Raw genomic sequence first — 17,618 nt, 5'->3', positions numbered from 1 at the left:
CCTTAGTCCCCCAGGCCACCCACCGAGCTGTGCCTCCGTCCCCCCAGCTCTGCGTGCCCCGGGCTGTCTCCCCATCTTCTTACCCCCGTGCATCCCCCGTCTCATTTCCCTCAACCCTGTCTCCGTCTTTCATCCAGCCCCCATCCCCGCGTCTCCCTGCCGCAGACCCCTGACCACCCCCCTTGTCAAGTTCTCTCCGCCCCGGCCTGTCCACACCCCTCCCCGGTCCCCGCCCTCCGGGCTCCCGGCCTCAGTTTCCTTCCCGTCCCGACTCCTTCCTCGAGGGCGGATGTGCGTCGGGAAGGCGAAGGCGGCGGCGGGCGGAGAGGGTCCCGGCTCGGCCTCGGGGCCTCGGGGCGCGGTCATGCGACGCCCGGGGCGAGGCCTCGGCTGGCGCCCTGGGCCACAGGTGAGGCGGGGGAGCGTCGGGGCGGGACGCGGGAGGCCCCGATTTGGAGCCTGGACTCCCTCCAGTGCCTGTTGGCTGCAGACCTTCTCGCGCCTCCCTTCACCCTGATTCGGCTGCCGAGACTCCCGAGCGGCGACGGGCACCCACGCGGCGGAGAGGGCTGGGCGCGGGCGACCCCGCGGGGCGAGGAGGCCGGAGGGCCGGGCCCAACGAGCTCACTCCCAGGCCCCTGCCCCCTGCGCCCCGGGAGGTGCGGGACGGCCACGGAGAGCCCGGGGGACCGCGGCGCCTCCCTGCAGTCCCTGCCGTCCCTGCCGTCCCTCCTCCCCGGAGCCGGCCTCGCGCCGCAGGGGCCTTTTTTTGGCAGCGGGACCGGGCGGGGCGCTCGGAGTGGGTAATTACCGCCCGGGCCGTGGGTAGCCCTGTCCGCGGAAGTGGGCTGGCGGCGGGGCGCCCCCGCGCAGGCCGCTGGGCCCCGGGGCTCGGGTGGGGTCCGGGGAGAGGGCGCCCCCAGGTGGCCGCGGCGGAGACCCTTTGTCAGGGCGCGCCCGGGAGCTGCCCGCTGGTCCAGGGTCTCTTTCCACTTCACCTGGCTTGAGTTTCTGAGCTGGGGCCATACATCTCTACATCTTATCTTCTCTGTCTCTCCCTGCGCCTCTCCTTATCTCTCCCTCTCTTTTCACCTTATTATTTCCCTCTCTCCTCTCATCACTTGTTCCCCATCAATCTTATTCCTTTACAGTCTATCTCCACTTGAAATTCTTTGGTGTAAATAGATTCATTCATTTCTTCCTTCATTCTTCCTTCCTTCCTGAGAGACAGACACAGAGACATAGGGAGAGGGAGAAGCAGGCCCCAGGGTGGGGAGCCCCATGTGGGACTCCATCCCAGGACACCGGGATCATGACCTGAGCCGAAGGCAAATGGTCAACCACTGAGCCACCAAGGTGTCCCTCTTTGGTGTAAATTAATGAACACACCCAAAACTGCCTCACTGGGTGATAGTGACAAATTTGACAGATAAAGGTGAAGTGACTTACTTGTTCTAGATCTTTATTTTTTTCTGTTAAGATTTTATTTATTTATTCATGAGACACAGAGAGAGGCAAGAGACACAGGCAGAGGGAGAAGCAGGCTCCCTGCAGGGACCCGGCACCTTCCTGCAGGCTCCCAGGACCCTGGGATCATGACCTGAGCCAAAAGCAGACGCTCAACCACTGAGCCACCCAGGCGTCCCTACTAGATCTTAAAGCCCATACTAACACCTGGCATGTTTATGGTGCTTTGCACTTCACAGAGTGTCATTTAACATAATACCTGAATCTCCAATCTTTTTTTTAAAAAGTGTTATTGAGGTATAATGCATGTATCATCTGATTCACTTAATTGAAGTGTGAGGTCAATGATTTTTAGAATATATTTACAGAGCTGTGCCACCATCATCACAGTTTTGTTTTAGAACAAGTCCATCAGGCCAAAAAGAAATCTTGTGCCCATTTATAGTCACTCCCCATCCTACCCTTAGCCACAGGCAAACAGTGATCCAGACAATCTTTTGTGAAAAAAAAAAAAAATCATTATTCTACTTTTATAGAGAATGACCTGACACTCAGAGAATTTAAGTAACTTGTCCAAGATCTCACAGCTAATACGTAATAAAGTCAGGGTTAGAATTTAGGGTTCTTGCATCCCGGTCTGAAGGTCTTTCCACTAAACAATGATCCCGCCATTCCTGCACCGTTATTTATTGTTTTATTTTCTTACTCCCGTTTGATGTAAGCTCCCCATTCCTGACCTGCTGTGGCACCTCTCTTCCCTCAGAGAATGCTGAGGGATTTCCCTGAGTGGAAGGAAACAGTGTAGCAGGCTCTCTGACCCTGGAAATTCTTCCCCATGGCCAGATCTCCTGGGGAGATGCCAGGCCAGCTTGGAGCTTGGTGTAGGTTAATGGCCTCTGCCTTCCCTCTTCCCAGGCCGAGTTGGGGTGGGCCCCAGGCCCTATTCCGGTTTCTCTTCCGCCAGCTTGGGTGGACACAGTGACGGACATGATGCCGTCCAGGTCCGGAAAGGGTGGAAGCTGGGAGAGTAAAATTAGTAACTCAATGGCTCAGGCCCTTGGGCCCTACTGCCAGGGTCAGACACTCCTTGGAATGCTGGCTCCTGCCCCCACTTCCTCTCCCAAGTCACCGGGTCCTGGTGGATGCCTGGCAGAGAAAGTGGAGGGAAGCCCTGCCTTCCTGGGTCTCCCTCCTGAGGCCAGCCACACTCTCTTGGCTGTCCCCAGCCCCAATTTTGCAGCAAAAGGGAAGCATCTACCTTAGCAAGATGATCAAGGGATGGGCATGCAGGCATACCTTAGTGCCCAGAGGTCCCTCACATTTCTCAGGTCCCCAAAACTGTGAGCCAGGGAGAAAGGGACGGGTAGGGAGAGTTCAAGTTCTGGCTCTGGAATCTACTTTATCCTTGGTTCTAAAGACCTAAGGGGGCGCCTGGGTGGCTCAGTTGGTTAAGTGTCTGCCTTCAGCTCAGGTCATGATCTCAAGGTCCTGGGATCGAGTCCTTCATCACATGGGGCTTTCTGCTCAATGGGGAGTCTACTTTTCCCTCTCTCCCTGCACCCCCCCTCATGTGCACATGCTCTCTTTGTCTCCATCTCTATCTCAAATAAATAAAATCTTTAAAAAATAAAGTCCTAAAAAAAATTAAAAAGTCCTAAGCTTCCTACAACATCAGATGAGATTAAGAACCCTAGAAAACTGTATTCCTTCTCTTAGTCACCACTGAGGGTTTTTTTTTGGTTGTTGTTGATTGTCTGGGGTGAGGTGGCTTTCCAGGGAAGAGAGGGTGTAGGAGTTGAGACTATAGAAGGCTAGAATTGTTGAGTTTTTCCTGTTGTGTCTCTTTAAGCAGACACCCTGTTCTGACCCCTGGGGAAAAGAGACAAAAGGAGAGGAGCTGAGGGGAAGGTGTGGGAAGTTGCCAGGAAAGAGACCTACTCAGCCCTGCCACTTACCTGGGGGAGCCTCTGGCTGCCTGTGTCCCTGGGGGAGTTCCTTGGACCTGGCTTCCCTCACTGAGGTGGATTTTCTGTACCCTACCTCTGGCTCCAGGTATTTGAGGGTCCTCTGCTGCCAAGGCCTGGCTCCTGGGTGTCAGAGGCAAGAAAGCATAGACATATAGGCCAGGCCTCTAGGCCTCTGTGTGTTTATGGTGGCAAGAGTCAGGACTGGTGTGCTGAGTGTCTGTGCAAGGCTGGAGATGTGGCGCTGCCTTCCCCGGAGAAGCTCCTGAGTTGCCTCACTCTTTCCTCAAGAGCGTGCTGGGAATGAGGGTGCCTGGCACTGTCCTCCATCCCTTCACCCTGAGAACCTCCTTTCCCTCTCCTCCCCTGGCCTCCCCACTGACACCCGCCTTCTGCTGTGTCCCCAGGAGCTCTGGAGCCCCAGGACCATGGATGCTCTTAATAGGAACCAGGTAGGCCCTGGATGCAAGACCCAAGCAATGGTAAAGGTGAGTGGGGTCAAGGCTAAGGGGCAAGCGGGCTTGTTGGAGAGGGTGGGTTTGGCTCCTCCACCCACCTGTGGTCCCAGCCCAGGGATGAGAGCAGCAAGCAGCTCCTCTCAGCCCTTCCCCCAGCCCCAAGCCTATTAAGGCTAAGTCTTTATCTGAATCAGGTTAATTGGTTCACCCAGAATATACCCTTTGGAAGTCAGGAAGCGGTTTATAGATTGACCCTGGGCTGTGTCCCCCTCCTAGATCCATGCCCTGTGACTGAGTCTCACAGAGGCAAGAAGTGGCCAAGTGGATGGCCATGGACAGTCCACAGGGAGGAGTCTGCATTGGCCCTTCTGTGCAGCAACTCCTTCTCCTACCCAGCACCCGCCTACTCTCCTTACTTTCTGTCTTAATAGACAAAGGGGGCAGTTAAGCCAAGACTCGAGATAAATCCAGTGGGACGAGTTAGTGGCCTAGATTCAGATCTCATTACAATTTAGTGTAATAATGCCCCATGAAAGATTTTGTGCTAAAGCCTTTCCACACTCCCAGAGCCCTCAGAGAGGGCAAGTGCTGGAGAGAGTGTCGGTGTGATTGGGACTTGGGTGCTCAGGTTTGGGACTAAAGTCTTTGACGATGCTCATCCCCCACCTCCGCTTCCTGCAGAAAGGGCCCTTGGACCTGATCGAGACAGGCAAAGGGCTGAAGGTGCAAACGGACAAACCCCATCTGGTGAGCCTGGGCAGTGGGCGGCTGAGCACGGCTATCACCCTTCTGCCTCTGGAGGAAGGTGAGTCTGGAGGCACGGCCCACCTGCCACCCCTCCATCCTTACAGGCATTCCTGCCCTGGCTTCCAGGCATGTGTTGGGGCCCTTCTGCCATTTTTTTTTTATTATTGAAATGATCACACTTTTGATTCATTTCATTTTATTTTTTAAAAAATTTATTTATCCATGAGAGAGAAGGGGGGGGGGGGCAGAGACATAGGTAGAGGGAGAAGCAGGCTCCATGCAGGGAGCCTGACGTGGAACTCGATCCAGGGTCTCCAGGATCATGCCCTGGGCTGAAGGCAGCACTAAACCGCTGAGCCACCCAGGCTGCTCCCTCCTGCCATTTGTCTGCAACATTTGCCTCCCCCAAATTGCGGGCCCCCAGATTCCACCAGCTTGCTTCCCTTGTCCCCCCTGGACTGCCTGCCGTCTTCGGTAGATAATCTGGCTCCATGACTGGGATTAAAGATCAGTTTAGAGGTGAGGAAGAGAGCACTGAAACAGGAGAGCACATTGCTCTTAGCAACCGGTGTGGCCGAGAAGAAAGGGGCCCCCTTCCAGGGTGATGCCTGGCATGGGAGCAAGTACCTGTGGACAAGGCAGCAGTGGGAGGAAGCGCAGACCTCCCAAGATAAGGTCCTGCCACAGCCCCCCTTCCCCGCACAGCTTCTGCCCGCTCTCTTCTCTCCTGGCTGCACTTGTTGCCTGGGTGATTCTACATTCCCCACATTCTCCAAATACCAGTCCCGGGGGCGCTGCCAGGGGGAGCTGTGCAAGCTGCAGCTGGGTGGGGCGAGGCCGCGGAGAGGAGACGGGTGAGGGAGGGCAGAGGCTGCAGGTGAGAAGCTGAGGGGGGGGCGAGAAGAAGGAGAGATGGCAGGTTCGGAGGAGCGGAGAGAGGGAGCTTGATGGAGGACTTGGGGACGAGGAGTTGGAAGGATTGAAGGGAGGTCGGGGACAAGAACTTTCCTTCCATCTGTGGAGGCTGGGTGCTCTGTGCCCCCTGGGTCCTCCCATCTATGAGCCAGAGTGTTCGCTGCCTGCCCAGAACTTCTATCGCTGACCATCTCCACCAGCCTCTGGGGCCCAAAGGGGCGGCCAGTGGTAGGCAGGCAGGATCCTCCGCAAAGTAGGAGGTGGAATTACATTCCCTTTGCTGCCCCCCTGGCCCTGGCCCTGCCTCCTCAACCTCTGACTCAGTTTGCTCTCTGTCTTCAGGGAAGACGGTGATTGGCTCCGCAGCCAGGGACATCTCCCTGCAGGGCCCAGGCTTGGCTCCGGAGCACTGCTACATCGAGAACGTGCGGGGCACCCTCACCCTCTACCCTTGTGGCAATGCCTGCAGTATTGACGGGCTCCCCATCCGGCAGCCCACCAGGCTCACTCAGGGTAAGGTTTGCCCTCCGCTTTACAAGCTTTACAAGCCTGTGATGGGGGCAGGGGGAGCCTGCTGTGGTGGTTGCCATGGTAACCGCCTGAGTGGCCATTAGCCTTGGTGGGCTGCTTGGGTGCCTCAACATCATCCCAAACTCCTCTAGCATCCAGATTTGTCTTCAATCTCCTTTTCTTCTGTGGTCACCTCTTCGGGGGTGCGGGTGGGGGGAGAGAGAGAGGTTCTGATGAGCGCATTCCAAGGGCAGGGGAAGCCTGTGCAGTGGTCATTAGTGATGGTTAAGGGAGAGCAATTGGAACATCAGCGAGGAGAACTGTCATTGTTTCATGAGGCCAAGAAGGAGCGGCTCTGAGAAGACGTAGAGGTGGGAAGGTAGGACTAACCCTAATACCCTCTGATGGGGATGGAGCAAAGGTGAGAGCTGAGGATGCTGCTCACTCCTGTTAAAATACCGTTGACTGTAGCTTTGGGGTTGTGATATGGTTAGCACCCTGTTCCCCAAAGCCACAGGCCGTTCTGTTGTGTTAGGCAGTTCTGAAAACTGGGCCCCTAGGTAATATGGTGACCATGACCCAGTGTTATGGGGTCATGGGGTTGACCTAGGTGTGTTTGCCTCGGGCATCCATTGATCCCGTGAATCATCAGGTTAGGGGAGTGAGAAAAGTGACTTGGGGTAGAGGGTAGAGGTGGGGTTGACCTGAGGATAGGAGCCTTGGGCCCAGCCTGGCCCTGAGCAGGAGTAAGGTCCTGCCCTTGTTTTCTGGGGATACTCGCCTCTTACTGGCCGGAAGCTCCTTTGCAGTGGAAATCCCACTCATTCCTTTGTCTCCTCTCCTTCTGTTCACATCCCCGAGGGTCTCTTTAGATGCCACTCCCTTCACAGCTGACCCAGGAGACCCAACCTTTCCCTCCTCCTTTCCTCCTGCCTTGGGCACTATGAGGAGGACACCTGGCTTCAGAGAGGCAGGTCCACCAGCAGCAGTAGGCAGGCCCTTGGCTCTCCAGGGCTTGGAGTTCTCTGACTCCAGATGAGATGATAGGAGGCACTCTTGTAAGTTGGAGCTTTGGCTGTGATGCCATCTGGTTCCTGAGGGTCCTGTTCGATCTCAAAGAGAACATCTTTCCCAAGATTTGGGTGTGGGGAAGAGAGATAGTAAAGCAGTAAGGAGAAGGAAGGGCAGAGTTCAAAGAAGGCTAGAGAAAGAGCCCAGCCCTTACTCCCCCAGCCCCAGATCCCTTGCATTCATGGGCAAGAACCTGTGTGTGGTGAGCAGGGTGGGGGAAGGGATGCTCTGTAAGACACTTCTAGCTCAAGTCTTCCCAGAGCATCATTTAGCTCCCTGAGAAGAGGGAGGGCCTAGGTCAAGATGGAATTCTTAGGCATTTCCTGTGGCCCCAGTGACCCCTAACTCTTCCCTAGCCAAGAGCCCACCCTGCCAAGTATGTACCCTCCCACTCTCTTCTGACCCCAAACCCCCTTCCCTTTTGCTCCCTCCCACTCCCATAGCCTTCTAGTCTGGGCTTGCCTGTCTCAGGAGCTTGGCAGCCTGGGGAGGGGTAGGCAGAGGCACAAAGGAACGGGTGTTCTCCCTAGCACTCCCCCTCCCCTGGGCTCCGGGAGCTGAGGCTTTCCTTGTCTCATCTCTGGAGCAAGGCACCAAGCCCAGCCCTGCCTGGCCCCACTCCGGACATTCTTGGGAGTGCGTTTCCCTGGAAACTGGGTGGCTCGGGGGTGCATGTGCTATCTCTGTGTGTCTGTGTAACTGGAGTGTGTTTATATATCTCCGGATGTGTTTGTGACTCTGGGCTTGTGTCTCTCTCTGTTTGTGTCTTTCCTTGTGTTTATGGATCAGCGTGTTCACATGGGGGACGGGGTGAACTCAGGACTGACGGTATCAAAGGGTCCACGTGTGCGCTCCTAGGTGTATTTGAGAAGTCACTGGCCAAGGGCCTATCTGTGGGCATACATACAGGAGGATCATTTCCCCTGTCTTGTTCCCCAGATCCAGCCTTAGAGGGGGACCATCCTCTTTGAAAAACAGAGGGCCACCCTACAAATAACAAGGAGCCCGTTCTGTCTGGGCTAGGCCTTACATAGATGCATCATTCTGGGCACTGTGCCCAGCCATAGCCAACTTGGAGAGGCACACGTCATGATGAGTAGAGATGGCAGTGACAGGCTCTTCCAGCAGGACTATGCCTGGGCTGGGGGTGGGGGGTAGGGGCAGCAGAAAGCAGATGCCAGCCCTTAAGCTAAAGCTGTGGACACAGCAGCGTGAGGTGATGGAGCCAGGGATGAGCCTGATTCCACCTCCATATGGGTGTTCTGGCCTAGCTCATGTTGCCCTCTTCTCTAAGGAGCAAGAGGTGGAGCTGGGAATGTGACCAAGGAAACAAGGAATCTCAGTCGGTCTAGGCTGCCCCACCCCGGGACCACAGCGCCAGACCACATGAAAGCCTCGGGAGGGGACTAACCAGGGAAGGACCCAGAAAGCCACACAGCTTAGGGCCCGGGCTGTCTAGACAGTAGGTCCCCATCCATTTCCAGCATTCGCTGCCAGCCCTGTCTCCACGTCTCCTTCACTCCCTTCACTCATTGGGGCTTGTGTGAAGGCGAGAAGGTGGGGGGCTCCCTGGCATGTGGCTGGGGAGCTGGCATTCCTGGGTAATCCAACTGTCTGGATCCAGGACACTGAGCCTCTTCCTCTCCTATCCAGTTATCAGTTATTCCTTCTGTAAAATGGGAGTGAAGCTTCCAACTGTCCTCTGTTAGAAAGATCACGGGAAGGAGAGGGAAAAAAACAAAGGCTCCTAGCTGCTCCCTTCTCTGGGCCTGTGTCCTGCCCTATTTCTCTCTGGCGGGCATCCTCCGTGTCTGTCTGGGTCTGTCCAGCTGGCCGTCACAGTTTCCAGACTGATGAATCATTCTTCCTGAGATTTTTCTTTCTTTTTTTTTCTTTTAAAACCTCCCCCTATTTTGCATTTGACCCTATACGGTTCTTCCATTTCCCTTCAGAAGGGGAGTGAGATGCACGTGTGCGTGTATGTGTGTGAGCGTGTGTGGAGTATCGCAGTGTGGGTAGGTGTTTAGCAAGGGTGGAGAAATAATTTATTTCTCTAAGGAGACAGGCTTTTGATTTCAGAGTCTTTCCAGGGACTGAGTGAAAAGATGTCTGTGCCTGAATGAGTGTGTAACTAAGAGGGGTGCTGTGTGGGTGAGAATCAGCATGTGTGAGAGAGGGTATGTTCACCTGGGGTGTTTATGTGACTTGGTGTCACAGCCAAGGTGGTGTCTGTGTGACTGGGGCAGATGTTGGTGTGTATCTGAGAAAGTGGGTAAGGCGTGTGATCTCGGAGCCTATAGAATATCTGAGAGAACATGGTGTGGCCATTCAAGTTCTGGGGTGGTCCCTGGAACAAGAGGAACTGTCTGGGGCCAAGGCTAGGTGGTAGGTACTTACCTGGCCCAGAAGCTGGGCCAGCCCCTGGGGGCTCCGGAGACAGGTGGCACTGTGTTTTCCAGATGGGAAGGTGCCTCACTGGGGTGGGACAGCTCTTTGCTGAGACTGGCACAACTGGTGGTGGTTGTTGGGAGGAGGTGGGGTTGGCTTCCAGAGCCCCAGGGAAGTGGGCTGGCTTGGAAGGGGCAATGCCTCAGTCCAGGCTGAGTTGTGGGGTGAGCTGAACTGAGCTGCTGGGAGTGTGGGAAGCAGGGGCAGAGGAGGAGGTGTTTGGGATGGAGAAGGGAGCTGGGCTCAGTGATGCTGACACTGCACAGAGCACTGCCTTGGCCTGAACTCCCAGCCCAGGAGTGAGTGACCTTGTCACGGTGGCTCTGGGAGGGCCGGAGCTGGACCTAGTGACCTAGCTGGAACCCGGGGAGTCTTGGAATGTCAGAGCTTAACCTCTGCTGTCATTGAGGACAACCTCCTCATTCTGGAGATAGGGGATCTGAGGCCAGAGGGTGTGATGGCCCGAGGTGAACAGCCAGCCGGTCCAGGTCCAGGTCCAGGTCCAGGTCCAGGGCCCCGTTCCGTTCCCGGGAGGGCTCAGCGAGACCCTGCTGCTCCTCACTCCTGCCTCCCGACGCTGCGCCCTGCGGCCTCCGCTTACCTCTGACCTTTCCTTGCGTCCTCTCCCCAACCTCGCCGCCCCGGCCCCACTTCTGCTCCGGCCGCGCCCCGAGCCCGCCGCCCGCATCCTCCCGCCCCGCCCTCTCCATCCCGCTCCCCTCTCCTCTCCTCTCCTCCATCACTTCCTCTTCCCCTCCTCCTCTCCTTTGTCCCTCCCTCCCTGGCTCCCTTCCCCCCGCCGGTGGCCGGCCCGCCCCTCCCCGGGCCCTGGCGGCTGCTGGCTGCCTGGCGGCGAGCGCTCGGAGCCCGGGGCCGCGGCGCGGGAGGTCGGCCGCCCCTCGCGGGCGGGGGCGGGCGCGGGGGCGGGGGCGGGGGCGGGGGCGGGCGGGCCGAGCCAGCGGGGCCGGCGCTGCGGAGGTCCGGCTCGGCGGTGAGTCGTCTGCCCGGGGCAGCGGGCGCCGAGGGGCCGGCCCGGGGCGGGGGTGCGGGGGAGGCTGGGAGGGGCCCTCCGGGGGCGCGGGGCGCCGGGAGACTCGGTGGGCACACACATTTGTCCTGCACATTTGTGAGCGGGAGGTCTGGGCTGGGGCCACTCGCGGCCGCCGGGGGCGACCGCATCCTCCCGGGCGCTCGGAAGTCCCCTCGGTGGGCCCGCCTCCGCCTCCGCCTCCGGAAGGGGTTGGGGTCCTGATGAGGGTGGGGAGGCCGGGGCTCGGGGCTGAGGGGGGTCTCTGACGGCAGGGCGGGGACCCTCCCTCCCTTCTTGCCTGCACCCCAGCCTCCCCTTGGCCAGTGCATTCTGTTTGTGTGGCCAGCCGAGCGGTGACAGTCGCTCCGCGGGCGTGAGCAGGTATGGCTGTGTGTGCTTCTGGGAGCGGCTGTGTGTGAGCTTGAGGAGAGTGTGGGGTGCGTGTGCGTGTGGTGTTTCCCCTGTGTCTCTCACACATAGGATCCGCCCTCTCCTTTGCCCCGTGTGTGTTTTTCCCTCCAGATGTGCAGCTTCTCCACCCACCTGCACACACACAGCTGGGCCCTGTGCCCCTCTGGGGAGGGGGTGGGGCACGGACCACAACTGTCCGGATGAGAAGAGGTTTTTGGGTGTCCCGAGTGGCCTGACCTTTTGGAGGTGCGGGGCAGGAGTGGACAGAGAGGAGGTTTCCTCCCAGAAATGGGCTAGCCAGGCTCCTGGGGCTGTAGGAGCCGGAGCTGGGGCAACGCCTGGGGCCCCTGAGTGCAAATAGAAAGTTAATTTGGGCAGGACTGAGCTGCTCTTCCTCCTGTTGCCCTCCTGCCCGCTCTATTAATACAGATCCAGCTCTGCTGCCTGGCATCACCTATTTATAGCCCAGAGGCAGCAAGGCCACACCCCCTCTGTGGAGGAGGCTGGGGGCAGGGAACTCCCAGCCAGAGAAGCCAGGGCCAAGGGTCCCTGGGTGCCCACAGCCTCCTTGGGTGGGCCTGGCACGATGGGCTGGAATCCACTCAGATTCCCCACCTCTTGTCCCAGACCGGGTGGTGTGATCAGGCTCCGGTCCTCCCTCCACTCCACCCCACCCTACCCCCATCAATCTAGGATTGAGTGGGTCTGTCTAGACCCTGCGAACTCATCATTAATTAGCTTGTTAAAGGGCTGTAAGGAGGGGGAGGGGCCAGCAGGGCTCTTTCTGAAACAGCTGTGGTTGTAATTAGATGGAAGTGTGGTTGGCTATTACTCGGTTATGATTACTCTGGTATCAGCTCCTCTGATTGGCGGCTTGGCGGGGAAGGCTTCCCTTTCTCCTAACCACCCATCAGTCTTCAGAATTGTTGGTGCCCGCCTGCTTCGGAGGATCTCTGGGTGTGCCAGAGAAATGGGTAGCTTTGTCCACTATGGTTATTTGCTGTGGGCTTCTCAGCCCCCTGGTCCCTTCCCCACCTGCCACTGCAGTGTGTAAGCTCCCAGCAACAGGCTCCTGAGCTGCTCAGTGGGGGGCCCTCCCTCGGTGGTATCCACGTGGCCTGGATGCCCCTTGCCCTTGTGGCTTGCCTGGGCTGAACTGTCTCAGCGTCCAGGAATGTAGACTTCCCTGCCAGTCTTAGCTCAGACTGGTGTGGAGCTTGGGGATGCCAAGTGGCACCAGATTGGGTAGATAGGCTGGGGCAGGGGTGTGGACAAATTGGGAGGGTGGTTATAGAGAGCACCAGGGCTCTGGCTTCTCCCAACATAGCATCTTTTGCAGGATTCCCGTAGCGTGGCCAGGAGGAGGAGTGCTGCTAGCCAGGTGCAGGCGCCTGTGGGCACACCTGCAGCTGTGCAGACTCTTGGTGCCTCTGGCTATATTTCTGGCTCCCACATACTCTCCCCTCTGTGTAGTCACACTTACTGGGCAGGACTGGGCTTGTGTCTGCTGCCTGGGAATGTGCTTGGCTGAGGCTGGGCCCATTGGCCCTAGGCTTGGCTAGATTCCAGGGAAGACCAAGGAGCAAGATGTCAGACCAGAGGGTACGTTGTCAGAGAGAAAGAGGGTGGTGGTTCTCCCTAAGCCACGTGATGATAAGGAGTCGGAGCCAGGAAGCAAGTTCTGGTTCCTCCGGGGGCATCTAACGGATTAATGGCTTTCCCCTGTCCCCTTTCTCAAAGCTATTTTCATCCTGGAAATTGTTGCGTCTCAAACTGACTTTTCCACCCAAAGGGCAGATAGATGGATCACTGGTACAGGTTGGGAGGACATGGGTTCTTCTCTGAAGAAACTCTGTTCTCAGGACACCTTCACATACTTTATCTTATTAACTCTGTAAGATCTGTAATATCGTTCTCATTTTTCTACTGCAACAACTGGACTCAGAGGTCAAGTGACTTCACCTGAAGATCTCACCACTAGTAACAAGAGTTAGGACTAGGATTCAGATCTTGGGACTCAAAAACCTGTGCTCTTTCTACTCTGCCCTGTGCTTTGGAGCCCTGCTGGTGCCTGTCTCAAGCACAGGCGGGGTTAGGCATTGTCCATGTAGACACTGAGTGCAGGTGGGGAAGGCTTTTTGGAACTTGGAGTGAACCAGTTAATACTTTAGGGTGAGGGCTGCCTCAGCCCTATCGGCCCTTCTCAGCATTTGCTCTCTCTGTAGGCTGTATGGTGTGCCTGGGTCAGTCCACCTTCCTCCGTTTTAACCACCCAGCTGAAGCCAAGTGGATGAAGAGCATGATTCCAGCAGGGGGCCGGGCCCCAGGGCCCCCCTACAGTCCTGGCTCAGGTAGAGATGCCCAGTTGGGGCAGGGGATTGGGTTGGTGGTACTCCTGGACAGTCCTCCTCCTCACCCATTCCAGCCACGCTCATGGTGTCAGGGCAGGACAATGTCCATGATCTGGGCTTGCTGCCACCTGCCATGGGCCACTGGTGGAGAATGCCAGGCAGTCTGGCTACTGGGAGAGATCCAAGAAGTGCTGCTTGGCTGGAATAGGGGAATCATGTGCCCAAGGGACAGAGAGCTGTGCCAGCCCCACTGCCCTGGAAGATGCCACCTTGGTGTCTGGGACCCTAACCCTCTTGTGTCACCACCAGCAAACTTCACCCTTGACGGTGGCCTTAGGGGGCAGAAGGAAGCATTAGGTCTAACCCCTGCAAATGCTGATGGGTCCCACCTGCTGGTGATTGGGTCCTCAGGCCCTCCCCCTCCCCGAGACTATGCCAGCTGATTACTCAGTGGAGCAGCTGCAGTTTGTATGTGAATTATTGATCCCCAGAAGAGAGTTGGTGATTGTTCTAGGGAACCAGCACAGTCCCCCTCAACCCAGCTGCCTAGGGGGGGGGATAGGGTGTAGACCAGGAGGCTGCCAGTGAATCTCCCAGCTGAGACTCTGTATGGGCATTCAGATGGTTGTGCGATGACAGGTGTCTGTGTGGTACGGGGGCAGGTGGACGTGGATGTCAGGTGAGCCCCTCAGACGCCTGGGTTCCTGGTCTGCTTCCTGACTGACTTTACCCTGCTCTCACCCTCGCCTCGTCATGCCACTCCCTTAGCTGTTGGGGCAGTGGTTCCTGGGACTTCTGGTTGGTCAACAAGGCCTGGGGCAGGGCAAGGGCAGGCTCTTGCTGGCGTGGCCTAATGGGCTAATAATTGGAGGCACCGAGTGGCACCGCGTTGCTGGGCAGCCTGGCTTCCTGCAGCTACCCATCAGTGCCGGGTCCTCCCTGCCTCTCACTGCAGAGTGGCACAATACCTGCCTCTTGCCCATCCCTGGAGGTTACGTTTGTGTTTTCCTCTGGGTCTGCTCTGCTGTGCTGGGAGGCCCTAATGTCCTATTAGGACCCACCTCCTAGCCCCTGAACTTCTGGCCAGCTCCACAGCAGCATGCTCCGCTCTGGCTCCTTCACAGAATGCCCGCTTGCCCTTCCTAAAGGAGAGGTATAGGACATTGGGGAAACCAAGGTGGGAGGAACCTAATCTTGGGGTGAGCTCCCAGCCACTAGGCCTAGAAGTGCCTGGCATTGTTACCAACCCTGTCCTCAGTCAGAAAATGTTAGAGCCAGAAGAGCAGCACCCACCCCCTTCCACTACAGAAAGGACAACCGAGGACAAGTGATTTAAGGTTGCCTGGCAGGCCGGTGGCAAAGCCAGCACTGGAACCCAGATCTCCCAGCCTCTGCTCAGAGAAGGCCAGAGAGCACTTTCACTCTCGTGCACACACAGCTCCCCAAGTCGAAGACCAGGGCCTGAGGCATCTTTGTGTTTCCCACCAGCAGAATCAGAAAGCCTGGTGAACGGGAACCACACCCCACAGCCTGCCACCCGGGGACCCTCCGCCTGTGCCAGCCACAGCTCCCTGGTGAGCTCTATTGAGAAGGACCTGCAGGAAATCATGGACTCACTGGTGCTAGAGGAGCCTGGGGCGGCAGGCAAGAAGCCTGCTGCGACTTCCCCACTGTCGCCGATGGCTAACGGTGGGCGCTACTTGCTGTCCCCGCCGACCAGCCCTGGTGCCATGTCCGTGGGCTCCAGCTATGAGAACACCTCTCCAGCCTTCTCTCCACTCTCCTCACCAGCCAGCAGTGGAAGCTGTGCCAGCCACTCACCCAGCGGGCAGGAGCCAGCACCTTCCATGCCCCCGCTGGTCCCTGCCCGTTCCTCCAGCTACCATCTGGCTCTGCAGCCCCCACAGCCCCGACCGAGTGGTGCCCGCCCCTCTGAGAGCCCCCGGTTGGGCAGGAAAGGGGGTCACGAGAGGCCTCCCAGTCCTGGCCTCCGAGGTCTGCTGACAGACAGCCCTGCAGCGACGGTCTTGGCTGAGGCCCGCAGAGCCACTGAGAGCCCCCGGCTGGGTGGACAGCTGCCCGTGGTGGCCATCAGCCTGAGTGAGTACCCGGCTTCCGGTGCCCGAAGCCAACCCACCAGCATTCCTGGCAGCCCCAAGTTCCAGCCTCCAGTCCCCGCTCCCCGAAACAAGATCGGCACCCTCCAGGACCGTCCTCCCAGCCCTTTCCGTGAGCTGCCCAGCACCGAGCGGGTGCTGACAACCAGCCCCTCACGCCAGCTGGTGGGCCGGACATTTTCAGATGGGTCAGTTGCCCGCACTCTGCAGCCCCCCGAGAGCCCCCGCCTGGGCCGGCGGGGCCTGGACAGTATGCGGGAATTGCCCCCATTGAGCCCGTCACTGTCCCGACGGGCGCTGTCCCCGATGCCCACCAGGACTACTCCAGATCCCAAGCTAACCAGAGAAGTGGCTGAGAGTCCCCGGCCCCGGCGCTGGGCAGCCCACGGGGCATCACCAGAGGACTTCTCACTGACCCTGGGGGCACGGGGCCGTAGGACTCGGAGTCCCTCACCCACACTTGGGGAGTCCCTGGCGCCCCGCAAGGGCAGCTTCAGTGGCAGGCTGAGCCCGGCCTACAGTCTGGGCTCTCTGACAGGGGCTTCGCCCCGTCAGAGCCCCCGCGCCCAGAGGAAGCTGTCCAGTGGGGACCTGCGGGTACCTGTCACTCGGGAGCGGAAAAATAGCATTACGGAGATCAGCGACAATGAGGACGACCTCCTGGAGTACCACCGGCGGCAGCGCCAAGAACGGCTCTGGGAGCAGGAGATGGAGAGGCTGGTGAGCGGATGCCAGGGAGGCTGCCACCATCCCCAGCGGGGTCCCTGCCAGGGCGTGGGCAGGCCAGCTGGCAGAGTGACAGGGGCCCTTGGAAGGCTGGGCTTCTCAAGCTTGTCTGCTTCCAGGATGCACCTTAGCCACCTGTATCTCAGTGGTCTGGTGCCCTGAGGAACTTTGAAGTCTCCAAGGCTTTATTTTAAATGCATATTAATTTTGCTTTCATTCTATAGCACGGCATTTGCTTTAACGTAAAAGTTAAATTTCGCATTATTTACCCAAATATAGCAAAGCTATGGGAAGTCGCACCAAGTTTCTGGTGAGGCCTTGTGCCTCTCGGTTTGAGAAGCATGTCCTAATGATGAGAGGGCTGAGGGCCCAGAGAGGAGATTGGGCGTGTCCAAGGTCACACAGCAAGTTCTGGCAGAGCTGGAATGGGAATCCAAGTCTGTCTTTCCAAACCTTGTTTTTTAGGAAAGGTCTTTCTTTCTTGCTTTCTTTTTGGGTCCTCAGGCCCTCCGCCTCCCCCTTTTGGTCTTTTCCATATGGGTGGGAGCTGCTCACCCTGACCCAGGTGGGATCATCTGGGAAGGTGGGTGGCAGGGAAGAGAAAGAGAACAAGATGGGCAGCCCTTGGCCTGACCCCGGGCTGGACCATGTGATTATGTGCATCGGCGTGCATGCATGTGGCTGCATTCGGGGGGCCTGGGTGTGGCTCTGGGCAGCTGTCCTGGAGACGGCATCTGAGCTGGGTGGGGGCCAGGATTCCCCGGATAGCGCAGGGAGCTCACAGGGCTCCGGCTGGTGAGCAGACACTCTGAGCACACATACAGGAGGATGGCTTGTGAGCTGAACAGGGTTGCTGGGGGCCCAGGGACCCTGGGATTGGTTTGAGGAGAGCCAGAAATGAGGTTTGTCTGGAGAGCTTTTCAGAAGAGGTTGGGATGGACAGCTTTGGGTGAGGTGAGGGTACAGGCCAGTGTATTCTTGTGGGTCGGGGAGAGCTGAGGCAGGATGCCTGGTGTTTCCTGTTGCTACATTTTCTCTTCCCTGTTGTTACCTTGGCTAGAGGAGTGAGCTTGGACCACCCTGGGGTCTCATCCTGGAGAGGGAGCAGTGAGTCTGGCAGAGGCAGCGTGATGGGCCCAGCCTCCCTCAACTCCTTTCAGCCTCCGCACCCCCAGGCGTAGGCACACTCACGCCAGCCCTGACCTGCCCCACCTGCCACTTTAAATCTTGAAGGCTGCTTGCCCTGCCCCTCCCACCTTCAGCAGGCTGCTTATCTGGGTCCTGGGGCAGGGGCGGGGGCACTGGCCCAGCCTCCTGAGTGCTGAGACTCTGTTCCTGGTTTTTTTTTTTTTTTTTTTTTTTGGACATGGAACTGAGCAAGCAGCAGGAGGGAAGCTGGGTAT

The 17,618-nt window shown here is 57.9% G+C and overlaps 1 protein-coding gene across 1 annotated transcript in view; it reads left to right on the top strand.

Moving 5' to 3' along the window:
- Positions 1-326: 326 nt before the first annotated feature.
- PHLDB1 (pleckstrin homology like domain family B member 1) overlaps positions 327-17,618 on the top strand; it is a 43,493-nt gene continuing 26,201 nt past the window's right edge. Inside the window, exons 1-6 of the mRNA XM_038535981.1 lie at positions 327-409; positions 3,839-3,919; positions 4,571-4,694; positions 5,894-6,064; positions 13,247-13,372; positions 14,861-16,209. Coding sequence (XP_038391909.1) covers positions 365-409; positions 3,839-3,919; positions 4,571-4,694; positions 5,894-6,064; positions 13,247-13,372; positions 14,861-16,209 — 1,896 coding nt within the window. The 5' untranslated portion in view covers positions 327-364. The remainder of the gene's footprint in view (positions 410-3,838; positions 3,920-4,570; positions 4,695-5,893; positions 6,065-13,246; positions 13,373-14,860; positions 16,210-17,618) is intronic.

Source organism: Canis lupus, chromosome 5, assembly GCF_011100685.1.
Source record: "Canis lupus familiaris isolate Mischka breed German Shepherd chromosome 5, alternate assembly UU_Cfam_GSD_1.0, whole genome shotgun sequence".
Classification (NCBI taxonomy): domain Eukaryota; kingdom Metazoa; phylum Chordata; class Mammalia; order Carnivora; family Canidae; genus Canis; species Canis lupus.
This window is presented reverse-complemented; position numbering and strand designations above follow the sequence as displayed.